Source organism: Martes martes, assembly GCF_963455335.1.
Source record: "Martes martes genome assembly, chromosome: 7".
NCBI classification, from domain to species: Eukaryota; Metazoa; Chordata; class Mammalia; order Carnivora; family Mustelidae; genus Martes; species Martes martes.
The window spans coordinates 54088074-54114326 of record NC_137894.1 but is presented as its reverse complement, the minus strand read 5'-3'; the positions used below and the strand labels follow the sequence as shown (position 1 = coordinate 54114326).

At 43.1% G+C, this 26253-nt stretch overlaps 1 protein-coding gene across 2 annotated transcripts in view; it reads right to left on the bottom strand.

Annotated features, from left to right (window-relative positions):
• The window catches only part of FMN1 (formin 1), a gene marked incomplete at its 5' end in the record, with an annotated part of 364844 nt that overhangs the window by 103385 nt on the left and 235206 nt on the right, over nucleotides 1–26253 (bottom strand). For both annotated transcript variants that reach the window (XM_080809905.1, XM_080809906.1), the window contains 4 exons: nucleotides 13396–13516; nucleotides 18831–18890; nucleotides 20008–20154; nucleotides 21624–21753. In XM_080809905.1, coding sequence (XP_080666031.1) covers nucleotides 13396–13516; nucleotides 18831–18890; nucleotides 20008–20154; nucleotides 21624–21753 — 458 coding nt within the window. The remainder of the gene's footprint in view (nucleotides 1–13395; nucleotides 13517–18830; nucleotides 18891–20007; nucleotides 20155–21623; nucleotides 21754–26253) is intronic.

Here is a 26253-nt window from a genome sequence, read left to right as displayed (position 1 = left end):
GTGGGAATGATGCTATATTTAGCTGGTTTTAAATTAAAGATTAAAGGATCCAAGTATCATTTTCTAGGATTCTTGAATTGGGCCAACTTTTTTCATGAACCAACCACATTGGGTAAGAGTTCTACTCCATAATGATAACTTCTGGGTGGTATCAATGCCAGGATTTTTTTTTTTTTAAGATTTTATTTATTTATTTGTCAGAGAGAGTGAGCACAGGCAGACAGAGAGGCAGGCAGAGGCAGAGGGAGAAGCAGGCTCCCTGCTGAGCAAGGAGCCCGATGTGGGACTCGATCCCAGGACCCTGGGATCACGACCTGAGCCGAAGGCAGCCGCTTAACCAACTGAGCCACCCAGGCGTCCCAATGCCAGGATTTTTGAGGCATGAGTTAATTCAAGAGCAGATCCTTGAGAGCCATTTAGAAAGGGAATACCCGAGATCCAAACCTGAAACAATTTTACAGTTGACTTTATATCCTATATTCTATCAATGGCCAGAATTCCAGGGATTCTTAGCTGTTCAAGTAACAAAGCCTAGGGGAGAAACCAGTAACTCATACTGAATGAGGAGAACTGTAGAAGGCACTGAAATAGCACAGTAATAATCGTCTTAGAAATTAGAGTTGAAATTTGTTTGCAAAATCATCTAGCACAGGAGTACTGGGTGGCTCAGTTGTTTAAGCATCTGCCTTTGGCTCAGGTAATGATCCTGGGATTGAGCCCTGTGCCAGGGTCTCTGCTCGGGGGGGGGCCTCCTTCTCCCTTTCCTTTCCTCTCTCTGCTGCTCCCTCTGCTTGTACTCTCTTTCTCTGTCAAATAAATAAATAAAATCTTAAAAAAAATTATTTAGTACATACCCCCTCCCTAGTAGCACTTACCCTACCCTTAGTTATTTACTGTAACACAATCTTCCAATCAGAAGAGGGGAAGGGACCCACTACCTCTTACAGCCATGAGTTCTCCCTCATTCATCCACTCAGCTCTGCGGCAGGTACTGATGGACACGGGAGGTATAAACACTAAAAAGGTCATTAGATCTATACCCACGTGGGGGGGCACCTGGGCGGCTCAGTGGGTTAAGCCTCTGCCTTTGGCTTAGGTCATGATCCCAGGGTCCTGGGATCGAGCCCCACATCGGGCTCTCTGCTCAGCGAGGAGCCTGCTTCCCTCTCTCTCTCTGCCTGCTCTCTGCCTACTTGTGATCCGTCTCTCTGTCAAATATATAAATAAAATCTTAAAAAAGAAAAAAAGAGATCTCTACCTACATGGAGTAGGGGCCAAGGGTGGGTGTGGGGGTAACATTTACAATCAAATAAAAAACAATACCGCTATCAAAATGGGGAGTCCTAATGCAGAATCACTATTCACTATAGCCTGGGTGAACAGAGAAGGCCCAAGGCATGGGAATATCTAAAATAAGGACATTCTGGGCTGAGGGACTAGCCGTTGCAAGGGTCCCAAAGCAGAAACAAGTGTATTGGGTTGGAACATACAGGCTTGTGAGCCTGGGGTTTCGTGGCCAGGACTGGGTGGGCGTGGCATGAAATGAGATAGCAAAAGTAGAAGTGGTCACACCGTGGAGAAACGTGGAAGGTGCGGTGATGGGTTTTGAGGTTGGGTTTTATTCTAAGAGCTATGAGCACAAAACAAAGTGTCCTGACTTGTCTAATGAGCAGAGACTGGAGTAAAGGGAAGGCAGGTGCGGAAGCAGGGGCCCCAGTGAGAGAAGGGGTTGGTCTGGACTAGAAACTTGCCATGGATACGGACAGCATTGAATGGATGCAAGGGCTGTCTTGGAGAAAGAATCAACAGGATTTACTCTTGGACTAGATATCAGAAATGAGGGCATAAAGGGAATCGGGGGAAAATATTATACATTGTGCTGACTGTTTTGTTTTGTTAGAGATTTTATTTGTGAGAGAGAGAGAGCGAGAACATGGGGGTGGAGGGGACTGGAGGAGGGCAGAGGGAAAGGGTGGAGGGAGACGGAAGGGGGAGGCAGGGGGCAGAGGAAGAGGGACAAGCAGATTCCCCGCCAAGCAGGCAGCCCAACCAGGAACTCCACTGGGGGCTCGATCCCAGGACCCAGAGATCATTACCTAAGCTTAAGGCAGATGCTTAACTGACTGAGCCCCCCAGGCACCCAGCATTTTGCTGATATTCTGTGAAGGGATCTCCTTCATATAGCCCCAGCCCCTCCTCTCAAACTATCAGGAAGGCAGACAGTGATACCTGCCTTTCTACACAAGGACACAGAGATGTGGCGGGATGACATGACAAGCCAAGGATCACAGGGCTTGTGGAGCAAGGATCTGAACTCAGGGCTTGTGACTCGAGACTGTTCCATGACAGTAGCTTTTACTTCAGTGTTTTATGTTTCTTGTCAGAGAAAAGAGAAACAAAATAAATTCTATTAACTGTGTTGATTTATAAATAAAGGGTAGAAGCAGAGGGAGAGCTGAGAGGAGGACCCTGGCGGGACATAAGTCATTCTTCCCACCTAGAGATGTCACAACTGTAGCTTCAAAGGAAAACAGAAATTTCTTTTCCATTAATTAAACGAATGAATCAGGTTTCAGTTTCCGTCTCCTCTCCCCTTTCTGTCCGACTTGTCTTTGAAGGCATTCCGTTTGGGAAATGGGTGACCTTTACCCACCACGCTGCACTTAATTGAATGCTTTGCATCAGAAGTCACCACACTGATCAACATTTTACACCCACCGCCTTCCTGAAGTACTTACCCCAGTCCCTTGCGTCTGTTTTGTTGAAATCGCTTTACAAAAATAAATCATATCAAAGTTTTTCTTTTATTATTTCTAAAAGTTTGCTTGCAAAACTAAATATTTTTAACACCATGGCAACATGGTCGGGACTCTGGCTAACGCATCCAGCCCCCCTCCAGAGTCCAGGTTTAGCAAATCTCCTGCCTCAGACAAATGGGCTGCGAAGGAGGAAAGAGCTAATAAATTAGGCATGGTCAATAATCATTCAAGTCATGTCTTCTGGAGCTTCCTTAAAGGTGATAAATGAGCCACACAGTCCTAATGGCTGATGCTTCTCCCCCACCCCCCTTCTTGGGCACACCAAGACGCATTGAGCAAACTGAGAATTGCATGGCTTCTGAATGAGTTTAAAGAAAACCTCCCACACTTCCTGAAGGACTTTCTCAGACATCTGCTCCTCTGACCCTTCCAGGATCCCAGAGTGGGGCAAGCCAGGATGATCAGCTGCAGTGTTTCGGCTGAGGCTCACAGAGCTTACGAGACCCGTCAAGAGTTGCAATGGTTTCTCCCATGGTAAGTAAGACACAGAATTAAACCTTCAAACTCCATCTCCCGAATCCCAAGCTAGGACTACTTTCCATACACCAGCGTTTCCCCCGGAGAACTTACAAATGCTTTGATGTGTTGTTGTGGCATATTTAATAAAGTTACACCTGTGCCGATTCAAGGAACCCGTGTATTCTATGTGCTCCAGGAAAAGCAGTTCCCTACTTCCATCCACAAATTTCACCCAGTTCTTCCTCCCCGGAGACAGCCACTTGTGCCAATTGGTCCCAATTAGCTCAGTGCTTAATTGCACGTCTCTAACAAGCTTCTACCGGCACTCTTCACTTTTTTTTTCCTTCTGCAGTATAGATGATGTAGTTCCCTTCCCTTCCTTGCCACCCACCACACACGAGCCCCCTCCCAGTAGAGCACACCATGGTTTGACAACACTAGCTTTCTGCATGAACACCAGTATGATTTTGCAAAAACCAGCTCCCAGTCCCAGCTGATTCATAAATTCTAATGTGCCTTTCCTAAACATTCTCCTCAAACTCTCTCACTCTCACCCTTGTAATATATATATTTTTTCTAATTTCCTGTTTTCTATGTGCTTATCACTAAATGAACTCCAAACTTGTAGATAGTCATGGAACTCTTGTCAGAACATTCAGGATACATCAGATACATGAACTGCATATCCCTCAGGGATCTTCTCCATGATTCTTTTGAGCTAATCCAATCTGGACTGTTTGCTCTCTGGGCCTGGCTATCATCCTAGGCTGTCTGCGCTGGAGTATCTCTTCACCTCCCTTCTCCACTGGATCTGTAATTACCCGTCCCCTTTGTCTTCTCATTTCATGAAAAAGCACATTCTCTAGTAGCATCCTGAAGATGGTTGCATGGAAGATAAGTTTTTTGATAACTTACATGTTTAAGAACACTTTTCATTTGCCTTCAAATTTGATTGATAATTTGGTGAATATAAAATTCTGGATTGCGAATACTTTTTCTTTAGAATTCTAATCCATGTCTAGCTTCTAGTGCTGCTATTGAAAACCCAGAAGCCATTCTGCTTCCTGATTCTGGTTAATTTGTTCCCACATCTCGTCCCTCTACCCCATCTCCTTCTAGAAGCATATAAACTTTTCTTTTCACCCTGAGTATTCTGAAATGCTCTAACAATGGTATGGATCTATTTTATTCCACTGTGCTGGAATCTCTTTGGTCCCTTTACTTATTTTTTAAAAGATTTTATTTATTTGAGAGAGAGCGGCATGAATGGGGAGAGGAGGGGGAGGAGAGGCAGAGAGGAGACTCCCTACTAAGCAGGGAGCCCAATATGGGGATCAATCCCAGGACCCCAAGATCATAACCTGAGCCAAAGGCAGTCACTTAACTGACTTGAATCACTCAGGTACAGTTAGAAAACTGTGTCTATCATTTTGAGAAATTTTCTTGAATGATTTCATTGATTTATCAACATATGACTATGTATGAATGTTTATGTGTGTATATATATGAATTTACATATGAATTTGTGGTATGTGTGAATCGTGTGGTAAAAGTCAGATCGCTTCTCACCTTTCTCCACTCCTGGATTAGAATTCCACCGTGTTGTTTGGTGGATTCATTTACTACTTGTCCATCTATTTCTTAAGCTTCTGAAATTTTGCAGTTCTATTTTTCTCTTTCATTCTGTGTTCTTGACTTTATGCTTTAAAAGAATTATCTTTACTATCTTTAAAATAGTTTTCAGGAGGAACTGAAATCCTACCTGAGTGTTCAATCCAAACAAGTGTTCAATGGACCATCTTTCTCAGATGTCCTCCAAAAGTCTTTGGAAGTCTTCTTTCTCCCCTCACCACAGCCATCCTGCTTATGGACCACACTCAGTGAGTAATTAAAAAAAAAAATCATGGGTGCCTGGGTGGCTCAGTCATTTGGGTGTCTGAGTCTTGATTTTGGCTCAGGTCATGACCTCAGGGTTGTGAGACGGAGCCCCATGTCAAGTTCTGCACTGGGCATGGAGCCTGCTTAAGATTCTCACTCTGCCTCTCTCCACTGTCCCCCTCTCCTTTCCCTATCTTAAAAAAAAAAAAAAATTTAAAACAAACCCAAACAAACAAACAAACAAAAAACCACACACAAAAAAGGCAAAAACAAAAAAGAACATTCATTCTCATGGTGAGATCTAGTTTTTGTCTTATTTTTTCTCCTTCCGTCTTAAAGAACACTTATACTCTTGCGAAGAGAGAGCTACTTCATACAAATCATTTATTCTGCACTGTCAGGGTTAGTCCAGACACAGAAGCAACAGTCTGCTCTGCTGTGTGACTTGACAGGTCCTGGAAAGTTCCATTAGTTTCTCATCTACACCAGAACCACATTACATGTAATTTCTGCAAATGAAGAGATAACAAAGGCATCAAACACATGTGGGGTGTCTTGGGTGGCCATTGCTATTTATCTGACTACCTACATCAGACCACGGTGCTTACCTTCTGAGTCATAAAGGAATAGAACGTGGTCTAGGCAATTTTCAGAGAAAGACTGAGACAGAGAGAGTGTGTCAGAGCTTCTTTAAGTCATCTTCTTTGATTCCTGAGATAAGCTCAGTAGGCAATTACTTTTCTAAAATTCTGTTTTGGGCTCAGTAAGACTAACTGACTTAGTGTGCCAAAGGCCCTCCTTTCATTCAAGCAGTGGACAGATAACGTAGATTCCTGATGGAGGAGAAGCCAACATGCTTGTGAGAAATACGGAAGTCAGAGAGGATGGTGGTGACTGAAACTTGCACTAGAGAACTGGACAGTGGCGTCGGGACAGGATCCTTCCAATGTCCCCAGTAATGCAAACACCAGTTATTAGCATTTCTCCTTAACTTTTCACAGCCAAATCTTGATTAACTACAGTAGTAAGAAGAGGAAAGGACACTCCACACCACCCCAAATCCAAAGGTGAAAAATAAAAAGCCTCGGTCAAGGGCAAGAGAAAGGGCAGTTCTGCTGATTAGCCCTCCTGCCATCTCTTACTGCATTACTGGGGACGCCAGCTCTCCTGCAGGCAGCTTCCCTTCTTGATGCCATCGGTGCTCCAGGTCTCAAACCCAGCCTCACACACCTCAACTTCCAGCACCGCACAAATACTAGCACATCGACGTATTTACCCCAAGAGCTAATTTGTTCATTATACTAAGTGAGCTAGAAGAGGGCTGTTTCCACCTCGCAGGAGAAACAATAGGTAGTCTATTGCTTACCATGTAGTTTCAAACAGGAAAGGTTTTCCAGCATGTAAATAATATAGCTGATTCACTGATGGTTAGAAAGAATATATTCACTTTAAAAGAAGAAGCTATGGCTAATCCTTAACCTTACTAATCTACCTACCTATAACTGAGAGTTGACGATAACTTACATTTTTAAATCTCGTTTTAATCGTAAAAATGTCATGGATTTATCCAAACCGCTAAATGATTGCTACCTCAGGCTCTGCCCAGGGCCATGAGAGACTACCAGGTAAAAACATTCTCATTGCCTGCTTTTATGTGTAGAAGTGTGTGGTTCCCTCCCCAAGGCCTCTTTTGGCTGATTATACTGGTATTGACAGTGTGACTCTTTTTTTTTTTTTTTAAAGATTTTATTTATTTATTTGACAGACAGAGATCACAAGTAGGCAGGGAGGCAGGCAGAGAGAGGGAAGCAGCCTTCTCGCTGAGCAGAGAGCCCGATGCGGGGCTCGATCCCAGGACCCTGGGATCATGACTTGAGCCAAAAGCAGAGGCTTTAACCCACTGAGCCACCCAGGTGCCCCGACAGTATGACTCTTAAATACATGCATATTAATTTTGGGGTGGGCCTTTAACAGGATTGGAGCTAAATGAAAGAATTTGATCTACTTTCTAAGTCTGGAAGACATACTGACTCTAGGTAGAGCAATCGACAAACAGCAACAAATGTCTACAACAAAAAGCCCCTCTCTTTCTTGAACTGTTACTTTCATGTCTGTATGAATTAATTTTCTCCTGTAATTTATATTTTGAGGTAAAATGTTCAGTTCCTAGTGTTGTACAAAACAGAGGTTCATCGAGATGGCTCTGAGCGAATTTGGCCACTCCATCAGAATAAGGACATCGGGATTAAAAATGCCTAAAGAGGGGCGCCTGGGTGGCTCAGTGGGTTAAGCCGCTGCCTTCGGCTCAGGTCATGATCCCAGGGTCCTGGGATCGAGTCCCGCATCGGGCTCTCTGCTCAGCAGGGAGCCTGCTTCCCTCTCTCTCTCTGCCTGCCTCTCTGTCTACTGTGATCTCTCTCTGTCAAATAAATAAATAAAATCTTTAAAAAAAAAAAAATAAAAAATAAAAAAAAAAAATAAAAATGCCTAAAGATGTGACAGATGTACTTTAATGTAAAGTTAGTTATGGGATACTACTACGATTCAAACTCAGAATGAAGATTTTTAACTGTTACTGAATGCCTGGAATATGCATTTCACAAAGCATCTCATTTAGAGAAAGCTTAAAAAAAAAGTTAACATTGTAGGATAAATATTTGTAGGATAAACATTTATTGAGTGATAACAGATATCAAAACGTCAACAGAGGCTCTTGCTTTTCCTAAACTGCTGTATTGCCAAATATTTCCAAGTGGTTCAAAAGAAAGGACATGTTCAAATACATATTCTTAAATATTTAGAGAAAAGGACATCATGAGAACTATCTTAAAATACACACACATACACACACACTTGCATCTCAGCCAACATTCTCAAACCAAGTTTGCATATCTTACACCGAAGGCTAACTACCAATTGCATGTTCCCAATTTATTTATGGGATGTCAGGGCTAATAAAGCATCATTTTCAAAGCAAGAGTAAGTATATAGCTAGTTGATGAAATAGCCTACTTTTAATAACAGTGGCTACTGAGTAACTACCATTAGCTAATGGAGAGATTTCGTTTTTTTCTTCAACTCTTCCAAATATGCTGACTTCCCAACAGCTATCTGAAGAGTTCCTGTCTCATTTTCCAGCAACCAAAAATTAATTCAGCTTTCCTACTTCCATAGCCACAGTGGAGTTTTTATAATAAAATACTACCAGAGGATCATATCAAATCAATATGGATTTGGGGTTGGGGATGACAGGGTAATTTTGGATGACACTAAGGTTATTCATTTTAGCTTCCAGGCATCAAGACATTGGATGCCTGGTGGCATCAGATGCCTGGCCCATTTGAATTGTTTCCATGGAGAACAGATTCGGGGGGACAGGGTAGCCAGGATAACAGAGAGCAATACCAAAGGGCATAGGTCGAAACTGTGCACCGCAGCTCCTCCTCTTGTTACCCTATAGCGACCATTGAACCAACAATGGTTTTCTTTATATTAAAAATATGATAGGGGCGCCTGGGTGGCTCAGAGGGTTAAGCCTCTGCCTTCGGCTCAGGTCATGATCTCAGGGTCTTGGGATCGAGCCCCACATCGGGCTCTCTGCTCAGCAGGGATCCTGCTTCCTCCCTCTCTCTCTGCCTGCCTCTCTGCCTACTTGTGATCTCTGTCTGTCAAATAAATAAATAAAATCTTAAAAAAAATGATATTAATTCCAACACCCCTTCTTAAACTTATCTTGCAGACTGTGTGTTCTGCAACACATTACTAAGTAGTCAGTGAAATAATACTAAAGGAAAACCAGTGTTTTAGGTTTTAAGTTGAGACATGCTTTGAACAGGGTAGAACCATTTTGGGTTTTGTTTGTTTGTTTTCACCTCAGAACTTTCCAGAGCCTTTAAATAAGCTCAGGTGCACCGTGCATCTCTGGGACATGACTCTGGTTGAGAGCAGCTCTAGGTTTATTTGGCGATAGGCTCCTTGTCAGAGAGCACCAATTCACATCTCATGCCGTAGTGGGATGCGCCCCTACTTGAGAAATTGTACATCTTATGGACCTCAGCAATGGTGTGTGTGTGTGTGTGTCTCCCTAGTGTAACTGGCATCAGGAAGGATACAATGCACAGTACCTTTGTTCTTATTGCCACTCTAACAAATCATCTCAGACTTAAGTGGCTTCGAACACCACGAAGGTATTACCTCATAGTTCTGTGGGTTAGAAGTCTAACGTGGGTCTGCTGGGCTGAGATCAAGGTGTATTGACAGGGCTGTGTTCCCTGCTGGGGGCTCCAGGGGAAAATCTGCTCCTTGCCTTTTCCAGTTTTAGAGGTTCCCCGCATTCTCTGGTTCACTGCCCGCTTCCTCCTTCTGCAAAGCCCACAACATCGCAGCTCCCTGATTGTTCTGCTGTACTATCTCCCGCTGGCCATGGACAAGGAAAATTCTCAGTTTTTAAAGATTCATTTTAAAGATCCATGTGATTAGATTAGACCCGCTTGGATAGTCCAAGATAATCTCCCCATCTCTATATTGGCAAAGTTCCCTTTTGCCGTGTAAGGTAATAGATTTCAGGGATTAGGGTCTGGACATTTTTGGGAGCCATTATTTTGCCTACCACATATGGGTTGGTAAAAATACCTTGAAGGTTCTGGCCAGCAAACAAGGTCAATGAATAAGAAAGAGAACAACTCTTCCTGTCATTTGTTTTTTTTCCTAATTATTACTTATCACGGTATCAGGGGAGTTAAAATTATTATCTCACTAAGGGATATAGAACAGTAAACAAAATACGGAATATGTTCCCAAGCATCATGAATATGTTTCTGTCTCCACAAGATAGAGAAGAGAGCACAAGTGGGAATCAGATTCTCCATAAACTCATCCAGCAGCCTCTCAGTGACCTGGGGCTGAATTCGACAAGGTGTGCATTTTCCAGGAAAAAGTATGTATCCCTAATCAGCTTTGCTCAAGTTTTCTTTACTAACAGACCGTGCACTCATTACCTCCTCTGACACAGGCATTGTAATTGTTCCATTTAACCCTCTTTATGGTTTTATTACCTGACAAGACCTTGCTTCCACCAAACCGGTAAAGAGTACATTATCTGATACCAAAACCCATCATCTGATACCATCTTAACCCAACACAACAACTTTGCTCACTTTCATGTGTCTACGTGACTCTTCACGTTTATGACCCATCTCTCCCTTATGTCTTCCCTTCCCCATCTCCAGCCTGAAGTAAATTCTTCTCTTATCTCCCTCTGATCCGAGGGTCTACACGTATGGCTCTAAGGGTGTGTATGTGTGTGTGTGTGCGCACGCGCACGTGTCTGTGCACGCACATGTGCATATGTGTGCACTCGGGAACTCTCTTTCTGTCCCTGGTACCTTCATGAGGATTTATGCCTTGCCTTTATGCCTTGAACACCTAACTTTCTGTTTTGGAGGTATGGAGGTATGGAGAGCTCTGGGTCACAGGCAGGATGCATCCCAAGTGCATACCTTAAGAGTCCTACTTAGCATCAAAATGTGGCTAGGTCATCACCTGGAACTTTGCAAATTATGTGAGCACTAGAACTTCAGTTTCCTCCTCTTGTGAGAGATTGATATCTGCTTCAGAGGGTCATTGCAAAGATTAAAAGAGATGATGATATAAAACATCTGATAGATAATAGTTGCATTGGATGAACTATAGCTGATACTATTATCATCAATGACCTGCTCTGTTTGCCTACATAAAAGTGCCCTGCAAAGTTCTTGTTTCTACGAAAGATGCTCGCCGGCCACGTCCGCATGTATCAGTGACATTCGCACAACCAACAAACTCTGGTTTAATTCACACTCTGTTGCTAAGGTGTGGTTCAGACCAGTTTTCTTCTCAAGGGCTGTGCCTGCCTGGAGAAAGGGGGCCTGAGACGTCTTGAAATTTGCTAATCACATCTGGTTTAGCTTTAGACATTTTCTGGGGTTTTGCCAGCAGCCATGACATTTTAATGGCTACAATAAACCTCAAAGCCTCATCAAATCTTTGCTGTATGTGTGAAAATTATGTCCTCTTCAATTAAACATTCAATCTAGGCTCACACCAAGGCCTTATGGAAAAGGACGTGGAACCTGAATGGGAAGCGAGATGAAACGGACCGCCACGACTCTGGCCATCTTGCCAGATGGCATTTAGAAGAAAAAGAAATTCATTAGAGAACCAACGGTCTGTATTTTCTTTAAATATTTACTAGGTACCTTTCATGTGTTAAAAACACTGGCATCTCTAAAGATTAGCAGGGTATTTTTGTTTAAACATCCAATGTGGGGGGCGGGTGCGGAGTCCCACTTCTCCCTCTTGCTTTGTGATACCTCCCATCTTTTGGTGTAGTCCAAGCCCAAAAAGAAAAACAATTGAGGCAATGTTTGGTTTTCCCTCATTTTAAGATAGGTCCTCCAACTTCAGATGTTCTCGCAATTCCTGACAACTGAGACAAGGGTCAGTGGAGTATTGAGAGATGTGGAATGGCACCTGAGATCCCCTTGCAGAAGACAAGGTGCACCAAAGGGGGGAAACTTTGTGGGAACACCTGCCTCTCCACTGGCCTCCCAACTCTTATCATCCCTTGGTTATGAATCATCAAACACTTGCAGACGTCAAAGGGAGGTGGCGCAGTTGGGATGCCTGAGAGAGGCAGACCCCGGAAGGACAGCAGGAGAAGAGGAAAGACCACACGTACATCAGGTTTCTGCCCAGAAAACGCCGCAGGAGGGCAAAGGTCCAGGAGACCAGAGGGGATTTGTACTCAGTGACAGCCACGGCATGAACAAGCCTGGCTCTTCTTGGCCGCGGCGAACCTTGCAGCCAGACTGAAGACCGGCGGGGGCGCTAATTCTGCCATTGGAGAGCGACAGGAAAAACTGCCACAGGATGGCTCACGCAGTTTTATTACAATAAGAATCAAGCCCCTTGTCTTAGACAAGGTTAAAACCGTTGGTGTTTTAGGAGAGGGAAAAGAATAACCACAGACAGGTTCATATATCACATTCTAAATGCAGCGTCCACATGGTTGAATGCATTCTCTTTACCACATCAACGGGAGAGGAAAAAAAAATCCACATGTTCCTTTAAAAATAATTTACAAGGTAGAAATATTCACTTGTAACCGCTCTCCTTATTTAAGCAAGTTTTATGCCCAGAGTAAAACTAAATGGCTCTCCCTGCCACCAGGAGATCTGTCCCACTTTGCTTCCCTTTCTAGGCTGTTCTGCATCTAAGACTTGGGTTTCTGAGCACTCTTTCACAATAAACATTTTTAAAATGTTTATTTTATGTCTTAGTGTAAAAAGATTCCTGGTTCAAGCTCTTCATTTCCTCAAGCTCTCCTTTTGGCACTCTGCGCTCCATTTCCACATTAACACGCTCCCTAAATCCTCCATGGAGCTCGGCAGTTGGAGTTACACAAGGTCCAACGCAAGTATTTATATACTTGGATAAGGAGATGTCTCCACAGTGAAAACACAAGACACGAGCAATGCCAAAGGAAAATTCCTGCTCGAGAGAGACATAGTTTTACCTTTTAAAAAAAACCAAAAGAGCTGTCAGCATTTTTGTTGTGAATAATTAAAAATGGAAATTCAACTAAAATTGAATGCTTATGGTGGGTCCTGCCATCTTTGTTAGATTCCTATACATAAACCAAGTAAATGGGGGGTGTGTGTGCGTGTGTGAGTATGTGTGTGCACATGGGGGATACGTATAAGGCAGCACAACTAGCTTAGAAAGGGCATGAGTTCTCATCCAGATAGGCCTGATGAGAGCCCAGTAAACAGGCCTCTCACTGGCTGTGCGAACCTAACTTCTCTAAACCTCATTTTTCTCATCGGCAAAATGGAGTTGGTATAGTTCCTGCTTATTGGGGTGGTTGGCGTCACTATATGATACAACAGTAAGCAGTCAACGAAGGCCTGCTGCTATGATTATTAAGATGACATCTGTTGTATGTTGGAAAATGTAGACGTAAAAGACGGAGCTATAAAAAGCACAGATTAACACTAATAAAAGGATATGCAAATACAGTGTCTCCACATAGAGCAGAAGAGATGGAAAGTTTCACGAGGGCTGCGGTGTACCATAACTGAGCTCCGCGCCAATTCCATTCCATGAGCCAGACATAAATAATCCTCTTCAATCATTTAAAAAAAAAAAACCAAAAAACAAAACTTAGCTATTATCATAATAACAGAACAGTTCCTGTTACCTTCTAGTTGTCTCTTCAGTTTTCTTAAATCTTTTATGAGGTCTTCAAACTTGACTTGGGAAGCCAGAAAGAAATCTTGTGGTTCAGGCAGAGGGAAAATACTCTTTTCGGTTCCTGCTTCCTAAAAGACACGGTTAACAAAAGTACGTAATATTTCCCTATTGTCACTTTCAATTGAAATTCCAAAGCATCTTTCATTGGATGTGCAAATGTGAATCAGAGAAGCGCTCCTCCGCTATTCCTAAATTTGGACTGGCTATTCTGAAATGCTTTGTGTCTTCTACAATAGCACTTTGGTCTTCCTGCCACTGAGGTTGGCTCTGGCCCTGGCAGGGCTTTCGTTCTATTTTGCCTCATGAATCAAAGAGAAAACTGTCAGGTATGTCCCGATCTTGGACACCCTCCACCCATGGAAAAAGTCACAGGGGGAACACATGAAAGTACTTAAATTTCAAGTCCCTGTTGAGTCTCACATGGTAGCAATTAGCCAACTCATCTTTGGGGTGTGCCAACGGGTGTGACTCGGAAGGTTCTGGACAAGACAGCATCGTAACAGAAGAATCAACCTCGCTTCCGCTGTAACCTACCTGCCCCTGCAGCTGAGAGCTCCCGAGGAGGGTTTGCGCTAGCACATTCTTCCCATGTTTGTAAAGATTTTCTAAATGTTGTTTGGCGTCTCTAAGTAGACATTTGCTGAGGGCATGGTTGGCCATAGTTTTGGGCAAGCTCCCCGACCATGCCTACTAGAGGAATTAAGCTGGGAAATCACTTGAGGGACACAAGCTTCAGGCGCACTGAAAGATAAGCTGGGCCTCAAATACCTTTTCCAGTCCAGCCTACTTTCTCCCCTAGTTGTTTACCATAAGCTCTGTCTCTTGTGAATCTCAGGCAGTCTTCAGTTCTTCCTCTCTCCACACAGGCTACTTTGCCAGCTTTCCATCACATTCCATCTTTCCTGCCATTAGGACTCATTCCAAACTCTGAAACTGCTTTATAAGGCACTTTGTGATCTGGCCTCTGTCTACAACCTCAGCCTTCGTCCATCTTCCCCTCTCTCCCCTTCCCTCCCCTAAACGTTCATAAAGTAACAGAACAGGCCACAACCTCTTGCGTCTGGACTTTTGTCTATGAAACCGCCCCTTTCTAACTCTTCTACACGAACTCTTCATGCCTCCTTTGTTCATAGCATTTGAAGATCAGGTCTTGGGACAGATCTCAAAGATCGCCCCAGCCCCCCAGCACGTGGGTGTTTCCAAGAGCCCCTGGTGTGTACCGTTATCACAGCACTCACCAACGCTCGTTTCAAAATTGCCACGTTAGCTTATGTGTTTCCTCTGCTAGACTATAAACACCGTGAAGGCAGGAGGTGTGTCTTATTCTTGGGACGGCACGCGACGTCTGGCATATCAAACTCTCTTCGGCACTCTTGCGTAGAGCCCACACGAGGCCATTCTGGAAAGTGTGTACCTTGAGCAAGAGCCGTCTACCTCACTGTCCTACTTTCTTGTGGTTTCAGGAATGCTCTCGACCTGTCCCCCTTCCTTGAAGATCTTTAGCTTCACTGGAAATGCTAAGGAAAGGTGATTCCCCTCATTTCAGTGAAACCTTCTACACAATCAGTGTACTTGCCCCTTAGCTCCCTACAATTATTTTACTTCTTTCAAAACAATGGAAGCTGCACTATAGTCTGAGGGTCAAGACGGACCATCAGCTAACATGCTCGCCACAGAATTCCACGGCAACCCACACTGCAAGAGCTCATCTATATTACCTCCTACTGTTCTCCAAAACTTTATCAGATTCATGCCCTAGCTTCAATTTTCTTTTCTTTTCTTTTCTTTTTTCTTTTCTTTTCCTTTCCTTTCCTTTCCTTATCTTTTCTAAGCTAGAAAATGAGAAAGTGCTGCTGAGCAAATGAGCCTGGTTACAGCCCTTGAGAGAGTTGCCCAATTAGAGTTCAAAAGACATGGCTCTGGATGGATTTCTGTAAATTTCACAGACTTAGACTTAGACCCAAATCCAGCTTGCGTGGAAGGAGGCTTGGAGCAGGAATCACCTTTCTTCAGCTAATTGCTCATCACCACTAACCACAAAAATCATCACTTATGCTCCTACGGGGAGGGGAGAGCTTAATAAATCACATAATTCTATACTCTTGCTGAGTGGAATGAATTTTTGCACCATGAAAACCGGGAGAGCACCACATAAACATTGACTTCTGATTTTCCCCCAACTGGGCCATCCCTGGTTTGAAAGGATTCTTACTGTGAGATTTTCCTCGGTGAAGTTGATTTGACTGCGTTCAGCTCTCTTCGAGAGTCACATTTCGTTGGTAAATTTCAGCCCTCTGACACAATTCATGGGACTCGGTTGAGGCAGGCACTACAAGGTACATCTGCTTATGCTAACCCTAGACTAGAAATATGACCTCTTGAGATTCTTCGGGATAATTCTCCTGTCATACTGGTACCTGCTGTCAGAACTTCGGGTATCTGCATATCACCCAAAGCTTCAACATGCCTGCCCCACTCTACTAGAAAAAAGCTCTCACCTCTTTGCTCCTAGTTATCTACAGAGGCCACTCACCGCACTCTTGTAGATATTTACGGTAGATTCAACCTAGTAAGTCTTTGTCAGACACCTAAATTACAGATGCCAAAAAACAGACAATGATGAGTTCTGGACCTCAAGGAGCAAGGCAAAGCTAACAGGTAATTGCTCACTGATATCCACATGCAAGACGGAATAAGACGTGTCATGACAGAGGCTCAACACAAGTGCTCCCAGGCTTCAAATGAGCACAAGATGAGGAAGTAAACAAAGACTTCATGGAAGAAGGCCCTGTACAATTGTGCTACTTTTTGTTTTATCTTTTTTCCCCTTTTACGAAGTGACTCAGGCTCATTAAGTCTAATTGAAAGACAGAAGAAAGCAAAAATCTCTTCCATTCCCACCACCCAGAGATAATCAAACATTTTTACATATATCTGATATTCCAGGCTTTTTCTGCGTGTTTATGTATGTTTATATATTTGAAATTATATGTTATTTTAAGCACATGTTTGTAATATAAAAGCAGCTCAAGTATTTTTCAATGTCACTAAATTTTCTCCTTTCCATGGCAGGGTATTATTCCATTTCAGAACTCTAGCATAATTCATTTGACCCTAGTCTCTACCTTTGGACAGCTACCAAAAATTTTGCTATACTTTGTTATTACAAATGATTTTAAGGAAAATAGTGATACATATCCTTATTTACTTCTTTAGGATAAAAGTTCCTAGAAAGATTATACATATATCTAGGGCTTCTGATCTAGAGAGGTCAAAGTCTCGCTAATCCATACGGCACATTTGCATGAATGAGGAAAGGGTGTCCCCTATAAACAGGCACAGCACCCTCGGGAGACAGCTTGACAAGCACACGACACCTCCGTGTGAATTTTTTTGAAAGTGTCCTTTATAGAACACAATTTGGTGAGTCAAGAGCAGGCAAGATATGGGTCCTATTATACCTAGAGATCTTAAACCGATAATAACTCAGTCAGCCATTTGTGATAGTCCTGAGAAAGGTCTGATCCATTTATATTGCCAACTTATAAACCTAGTTGGCAATTTATGCTTCTATTTGTTTTTTTTGTTGTTGTTGCTGCTGCTGTCGTGGCTGTTGTTTTGGTAAATTACCTGCGGTCTCTTGCGTCACCTTTTTTTTAAATGAAAGGAGACCAGTTGTCCTTTCCATGTCAGTTCTGAAAAGCTTGTTGCCTGTTATGTTGCAAATATGTATGTTGCTACTGGGAGCTTTTCCCCAAAAGGACTTTTAATGTATTATTTTAAGAGAGTATTAATAACACAAAGCAAAAGATCTATAAAAAGGCTAGTGACGGGGGAGAGGGGTATGGAGAGGGTGGTTGGGTTATGGACACTGGGGAAGGTATGTGCTATGGTGAGGCCTGTGAAGGGTATAAACCTGGCGATTCACAGACCTGTACCCCAGGGCTAATAATACATTATATGGCAATAGAAAATTAAAAATTAAAAAAAAAAAGGCTACTGACAAGGATAGGTCCAGTTAGAGAGAATATCGGATGTAAAAACACATCAGTGAGAAAACCATAGGGTGTGTTTGAAAAACACACGGTCTTGAGTTGGATCACACAGTGTGTGTAGGGGGAAGGTCATAAAAACACGGTTGTAAAAGACTGGAATTCAATTGGGTAGAGTCTTAATTCACTTTTTGAAAATGGGGGGGCCATTTCTATTTTTGTATTAAAAAAGTGATACGATACGACCACAACTCTAAAAACTGGTGGGGCCTCCCACATCCCTCAGGTGAGGGATGGACTGGAGGGGGAGTGATGGATGAGAGGTAGGGACACCAGCTGGGAAGCAACAGGAATACTCTAGGTGAGTTACCTTAAGGCCTGGTAAGTGGGGGCACAGGGATGAAAACCAGGAAAGAAACACGAGAAACAATTTAGTTGAAGGACAGAGAGGAGCCAGAGAGGAGCACGAGCTTCATGCCTGAATGACCGAAATGATAATGTCCTCGGCAGAAACAGGAGAAGTTTGAGGAGGGGGGTGGGAGATTTTTCATTGCAGGTAGGCCGAGAAGGGTTAGATGAGGAGGGAAGGAGACAAGATGGTAGACTTCATCAGTGTTTCACCTGTCTTCCGGGGGGAGTTATAGGCCTTTGGAAAACACGGTGCTGGAACCTTTACTTTTCTTCCCTTGGTGCCTAGGAAAAACCCTGCTCGCGTGGATAGCTAAGCAGGAGTGTTGACAACAGTTTCCTGAGACTTCTCCCCTTCATGTTGATTGCTGGGTTTCCCAACACTTTACCACAGTCCCTCTTTCTTCGCCAACTTAGGACTCCTTGTTCTCAATTTAATGAGAAGGAACAGAACTTAGAAAATTGTGCTCAGGTGGATTCCCACCGAAATTTTTATTTCTCGTTGCCCGTGGAATCGAAGCAGAGAGGATGGGTTTCAAATTCCACTTCTTCAGCTTGTTCACAGATGAACACTACTGATAAGGTACTGGGCCTTACTGCCTCTTAAGTTCCTAAATTTTGGTCTGGAGCCCAGAACTAGTTTCAGATAGAAACCATTACTGAATGGATATAGATTACACGGAGACCCTCACGAACTGGCCAGAAGGCCTAGGTAACCGGGGGTCTCTCTAAAACGGCATTATATAGTGGATTAGGAGGCAGCAGACTGAGAGGCAATGAATAATGCGTCTCTTTCCAAAAGTCAACTAAACTTTCTTGGCTTCAGCGTTCCCATCTGTAAACCAAGGAGGCTGGAGAGCTCTCAGATTCTGTGTTGGACTTGAAATCCATCCATCCATCCATCATCCAATTTCTGAATGCCAACAATGTGTAAGAGTTGAAATCCCATTAGTGTAGTTTTCCACAGAATGCCATTTCTTACCTGATCATAGTAACGCAGGTAATATTTCACGACATAGTCCACCAGATTAATCCCATTATCCTAGGTTTAAAAGAGAAGCTTAAATGAAAATCATTCACATGAGACTGCCATATTATATAGTTGAGTACCGAAATCTCGGTTTGTGACCCTAATACTTTTAATCTGTGATACCTGGTCCTGATTTCTGTTTGTGACTGGCAAGGCTTTCCTTTCTCCTCTTTGTCCCATCATTTTCTTTCTTTTTTTTTTAATGGCATCTATACAAAGAAATGACACTCCACGATTCTTTGTGAGGAAAAAAACCCAAACAGATAATCCACAAGACCTCTAAGATAATGGCTAAAACAAACAAACAAATACACACACTGTCTCATTATTTTTTGGCAGAAAGCCAAGACAGGAGGGCGTGGGGGAGTGCCAAAGGGAACCAGGGACTAGAACAGAAAACCATCCCTCCCTTCCCACTTTTCAAAAAAATGTGTGTTCTTAATGGCGTGAAAAACAATCAGGACAGCTTAAAAGGAACGCCATGCCACTTTATGACCCTAGGAGGCCAGGGGCAAGCAGGCCCTCCCACAAGGCAGCCTTTGTGTCTTGTTCACATGGGTCTAATTCTAATTTGCCTGTGTGTTTCCCCTCCCTTCACTCCCCCTGCTCCCCCTGGGACGCCTAGATATGGGCTGGTTGTTTCTAAAGAGGGAGCTCTGCAGGGGTGTGGAGCCAAATGATAATCAGGCTCAGAGAGTTTGACAGTAGACCCCCAGCCCAATTGTTGTGGGCAAAAGAATAATTCAAATGCTCAGCTCTACTGGTGATTCAACATGGCTCCTGACTCAAGAATGAGTAAATTACAAGTAGCCAACCCTAAATTCAAACAGATTCAAGACCTGTGCTCTGACTGATACTGCTGTGCTATCTGTTTTCTTCCCTCATTACAGTTCAACATGCAATTGTATTCTTTTAGAGCAAACCAATATTGGGGATTTTGTCATCTCAGTAAGATCAAACATGAAAAACCTCTCTTTATTCAAGAGTCAAAAGAAAGCAAAGAAAAACATGTATTGTTAGAGGGAGAAAGGAGATGAATGGAGCAACCAAGAATTTTTTTTTTTTAAATTATTAGGTAGAGAAGGAACATAATGGCAAATCAAGGAATCTAGTTATGAAAAATAAATACCCGACTTTTGACGTCCTTGAGTTTGGGTAGAATTTCTAAGCTATATCCATCTGCTTGTCCCCGAGTCCTATTTCCTCCATTCATATAATTTCCAAAAGCCAGAATGAGAGCTAAAATATCCTTCACACTCTTCATGTGCAGCAAACCCTGTGATGGCAAACACCAATTATTAGGGAGTTGAACTTCAAAGGCGCCTATGTTCATTCAACAACAAATATTTACTGAGCACCCATCAGGCTGTTTGCTGGCATGGTGCCAACTGCCTTGGCAGCTGGTGAAATGGAAAATACACTTTATTAAGACATTTAAGAGTCTAAAAAAAACATTAATCAGTCATCGTTTTCTAGCCTTTCAATGAATTATGAACTGTGCCTGTCTTAATATTATGGATTAAATATTAGTATTTGTATTTTTACTTCAGCCAGTTTCATTTTCCAAATATTTATTTTAAAATATTTGTGTATTTCAGAAAGAGTTGCTATAGTCAGACTTTACATCTGGTGACTTCTAAGCAGAAAGGGTTAGTTTAATATCATTTGAGGACATGTTTTTGGACAATGTATCTATATAAACAGTACAGTTAAATGTAGGATAGGTTTAAGAGCAAGTTTATTTCTTTATCCTTGGGTATACTCCTCAGAGGTGACTATGATAATATATTTCAAGGCCATAGGTTATGTTTATTAAGTATTTGTTGATATGTCTATTACTTTTGACAATTTAAATCTGCTTAGGGTTTACTTCACCTCCTTGTCCCATTTACTTTCCTGTTTTTTCTCTCAAAGTGCAATTTTTAAAAATTGATATTTCCCTCCCCCCTCCTTCTCTAGAGTCTTAGTTGACTTTATTTTCTTTTATTTTAGGGTAAAGAAGGAAAGGCAAATGCAGCTCTAGGCCAACCTCTCTTCAGACCTTTTAGGGTGCTTTTAGAGGGTGTACATTATACCTGGGAAGTATTTATACTTTCTTTATTGAAATCTTTTATATTTTGGAAGGAAAAGAATCATGCTTTCAGGTAAGAATTAAATACTACAGTATGTAGAGAGGATCATCATGTTCTCAAGGACGTGGGTCACTGTGAGAAAAAACAAGTATTAGAATTTACAAGGAATACCAGTGTGGTAAAGCCAACAAAAATGTACTTGCCTGCCACCCATTATCGTAATCATTTGTTTCACTTATCAAGTCTCTAGAATCTTTATTTCACTCTTTAGACACCTTTCAGATGATCAGGTGCATGGTTCTAACGCAATATCTCTTGCAACCCAGCCGGTCGAGCAGCAGACAAACTACACTGGGCTGGTGTTAAGTGGCCAGTATGTACCATAAAAAGTGTCTGGAATATCTAAGAAGACATCTATACAAGTATCATTTTTTCCTCCTTCTCCCCATCAGTCTACATCTGACTTTCTCTCTCTCTCTCTTCCCCACCCATTCACGTGCACTCGCACGCATACTCACACTTACGATAATCACCACAGCTATACTTAAAAAAACACAATCTTAAGTCCAAAGGTTTTCTCCAAAGGGACTCCAGTTGATCCTTCCACCCCCTACTTCCCCCTTTACCCTCCATAAGGGCACAACTAGCCTCTTAAATCAGACAGCAAACATACCTTAGAAGCTCTTGTGACGATCTCTACCTTTCGGTGCAAGGAGGTGATACTCTCCGAAAAGACAGATCTGAAGATTATGCACTGGGCCCGTTCAGCAAAATTTGGGATCTGGGCTAACTCATGTAAAAATCTGCAGAAATTAACAATGAATCATCTAGCTGCTTATACAATCACACACACACACACACAAAGAGCTGAAAAAATCCACCATAGCTGAAAAAGATTCCTTATTTTACGATATCAATTTAACAATTATAAAATGTATCCAAGAGGCACACTTGAGGAACTCCAAGGGTATGTGTTCTATTATAGACAACGAAGCCATTTTTCAGATCGGTTTCTAGGATAGTGTATAAACGTATGGTGTATAAATTACTTGAGGAGCAGGAAGTGCAGTTATACAGAACCACAAGGAGTTATCTCCTGCTGTGCAAATGGGAGATTAAACCCAAATAAAAAGCATTACTTTTAGCGTATGAAAACACATAATGAACACCCTTTATCATGCAGCATTCTCTAAGGGTCTATTTCACACAGGCAAAGTCAAGTGAAGGCTGGAGGCAAACGTCTGTAGAAAAATGACAAAATGTCTCTACCTGAAATGAGATGGCAACTATTTCTTGCACACTGGATTAGATAATGGTCTATAGAGGCACTATTCTACAGATAATTTGTTTACTTTCCCACATCAGCTTACCTAGGAAGACAGAGTTCATAGCTCCGTACGTGGAACAAAGCAGGTACTCATGAAGTGGACATCAATCTTAAAAACTATGGTAAGACAGATTTTTTAAAGCTAAAGGTGAGTACTAATCTACACACAGAAGCTCACTGTCTGAGCAGCTGGCCACTGGTGCCCTTTGCAAAATTAAGTTGGAAGAGCTACATGCTCTCCAGGCCAACCCCCAGAAGAGGGGGCATAAACTAAAACACACTAAAACGGTGGAAAGAGTTGGGCATGAATTCAGGGAAGGAGAGAATCTACTAACAGCTATTAAATTCATTCTGGGGCTGAAATAATGATTACCTGATATTTCTGAAAGTCTTGGTCAACGCATAACATCATTACTTTGACATTTTGCAATCTCTCACCAAGAATGTTTTCCATAGGAGCAAAGCTGAACCCTTCTTCTTTCCATACCCAAAGAATTTCCTTAGCTTATACTCTGTGCCTCTTTTACTTTGCTTTTTTTAGGGAGACTTGGGTTTTAGTAAGATTCTAATTACCAGCTGTTTTTAGAAAAACTTATCCTACATCCAGGATTCAGGTCATAATGTTTTTTCTTTTCTTTCCTCTCCACAACCCCCCAAAGCCACCTTTTTTAAATTAAGCACTGTGTCCAATGTGAGGCTTGAACTCGAGAACCTGAGATCAACAGTCACCTGCTCTACTGACTGAGCCAGCCTGCTGCTCCATTCTTCTTCTTCTTCATTTTTTTTTTTCATGACACGAAGGTAAAGCAAGGAATGCCCATAAAACTTTGCTTCAAAGTTCTGTTACTCTGATTATTATGAAAACCATGTGATGGGATAAAAATATGGAAACCCATAGGAATTATGAGTAAGGACAGGATTAAAAATTATACTTTATATGTAAATTGCTTCTTACAGATTAGTATTAAACCACTGATTCATTTGTGATCAAAATCAGGGGTATACAGGGTGCCTGGGTGGTTCAGTGGGTTAAACCCTCTGCCTTTGGCTCAGGTCATGATCCCAGAGTCCTGGGATCAAGCCCCGCATCGGGCTCTCTGCTCAGTGGGGAGCCTGCTTCCCTCACCCTCTCTCTCTGCCTGCCTCTCTGACTACTGGTGATCTCTGTCTGTCAAATAAATAAATAAAATCTTTAAAAAAAAAATCAGGGGTATCACTGGGTTTCATAAATGTAAGTAGTGAAATCTTGTGGGACTGGGGTGTGGTGGGAAGCTGTACTTATTCAGATAATGCTAAGAGCTACCTCAGTGGTCACGACCTGCCTTTCTCCTCTTCCAGCAGTGACTGCCAGACACTCTTCCCCAAGTAGGACCGAGATCTGTGGAGTATGTGCACTTTGTAGTTTAAATAAACACAACAAGTAAAGCATTTATGGAGACCACAGTGTGAGAGAAGATACAGATCGACGCCTCAGTTCACCAGCAAGGACACGGGCGAAAAAGATGAAATGCTGGATGAACGATTACTTATAACTAGTCTCAAGAAAAGGAGGTGTAGGGCCCATATAAGAAGACATGGCCATGGGCTCACCGACTTAGTGGTACCCAGGAAAGAGTAAAAAAGAACGACACGGTTCTCCAGGATCAAGCTTTACTGGGATTAGGAATTGAACTAAGAGGTTTCTCAAAGATCCTTAAAGATCCAGACTTCTGTGCAGGAAGAAGGGTCTGAAACGCATATCCAGAGTTAGAGGAGGAAGGCAAGTTCCAGAATTTTACACTACTTTTGGATAGAGCTGTAGGGAGTGTGTCACCGGAAATTCATACCAGACAGTCAGTCCCCAAGAATGTTAGTCAGTCCTGTAGACATGCATTAAGCTTCTGTGGTGTGTCAGGCACCACGCTAAGACCCGAGAACAGAATTTAACTTATACACCATTCCTTCTTGATATCCTGAAGAATAAATCACAGATTACCACGGAGTGTGGTAAGGATCATCACTGATGGGGCCTATGAAAGCCACCTGCAGGGCTTCCAAGTCAGAGCCAAGGTTCCCTGGAGCCCTCCGGTGCTGGTGCAGGACACACGGAAGCGACAGTTGTGGGGAGCCCAGACGGGATGAATGGTGTTTGTGGGGGAAGACAACCAGAACTCAGATGCTAAAATGGGGCTTTGTGTTCTAAAATCCAGAGTTTCAACTTTTCCCAAATGAACGAAGGGTTCTGAAAGGACAAGTAAGTCATACTTTGGGTCTTTTGTTTTAAAAAGTGCCACAGCAGTGGCTTGGCTGGTTAGTGGGAGGGGGCAGCGGAGTTGAGGCTGGAAGACCGTCTAGACCGCAGCTGCGGTGTTCTAAGAGGGCAGGCCAGGTGTGAGTGCGGAGGGGCCAGTGCACAAGAGAGCTACTCTGGCGGCAAGAACCAGAGTAACTGACCAATCCCGAGGAATGCTGAGAACTGTCCAGGAAGACTTGCGGGTTTTGGGCTTGGACATCTGGTAGGATGTGAAGATAAGATTTACTGGCGGCATACATTTAGAAAAACTATGGTTTTTTGTTACTTTCTATCCCAAAACAGTCAGGCAAAGGCTTGAGGGAAGGCACCATAGCTCCTTTCCTGTTTATCCAGAAGAGTACCCAAAGTATAAAGGAGCCCCAAAGGCTGGGAGGCAAGTGTCTGGGAAGTATCTGATTCCCCCAGCTGCGATTTCTACTCTCCCCATAAGGGCAGGGATAAGAACTCTAGTACAAAGCCCCAGGTATGGGTCTTGGACACGGGGTCTTGGTACTTAGGAATACGTAGAGGTTGATTTCCTTTTGGACTGGTCTAACTTTATATCCTAGGGCCAATTACAAAGAGGACTAAACAAGCTCAAAGAAGCCGCAGATCGGATCTTCCCATTCTTCCCCAGTGTAGGCTTATTTTCCCAGGAAGGGCTGCCACTCCAGTCTGTCGGCCCACGACATTGCGTGGGTTCCCCATCGGCGGCACAGACTCAGCTGACAGGTGGAATGAGGCAACGTGGCCCATTGTTTTAAGGGACTCACAGTTAGGTTATCATCCCCTAGACCCCCACATGGTACCATCTCAGGTGTGTGTGAACAAGAGCTGTGCACCCAGCATCATGTATTCTGTTCTTCCACAAGGAGTACGCTAACAGTATACCAAGTCGCTTCCTGTTTGCTTCGTGAGGTAACTGGGGACTCTAGCAGAGCATCCCAGTAAGCTCTACCTGGTGTCCTCCCTCCAGGCCACAGAAAACAGGTGTTTGGCCTAATCAAACATGATAGAGTCTCTCCTCCCTTCCCCTCACCACCATCCCAAGGCAGAATGCAAAGAATTGAGGGCCATCCTTGGAAGGGGTGGCTCTCAGACAGCTCGGGCCCGAGCAGGTGACCCCTCTATAGGAAATGGCATTCTCAGTCTGGCACTGGGCTGCAAGAAAGCTGACGAGGTGAGTGAGGAGACCACCCTCTCCATGCTATGATTTATAGGACTGGGCATCACAGGGATCTTAGGCAATCGCAATGTTGAAACTATAAATGATTCATATTTTCCAGTACGTAAAACATGCTTATAGTCAACTAACTTGGAGCTGATGGCAAGCAAGTTGCCAGGAAATTGGACTCTGGCTAACATCAAACAAATGCCGCCCGATGCAGGAGGTCAAGAGTGAGGGTGAAATTCACTCGGGCTTGAAGCCCCGACCTCCGTGCAACTGAGCCTGAGCTCAGTTGGACCTCACCAGGACAACAGGACAGTCCTCTCAGCTGTCAGTGATGGCTTAGTATCTCTGGGGAGCCGCTGCCATGACCATGTACAAACTTGGAAGATGCTCTCTTATCCAGATCATCAGCAGAGAAAGCAGGATTCGTAAACTTATCTGTTAATTACCTGCCACTGCTATTCTGTGTCCTGGCAATTAATTTCCAAAAATAATGCTAGAAAGACATTAGGAAGGGGAGGAAAGGGAAAGGA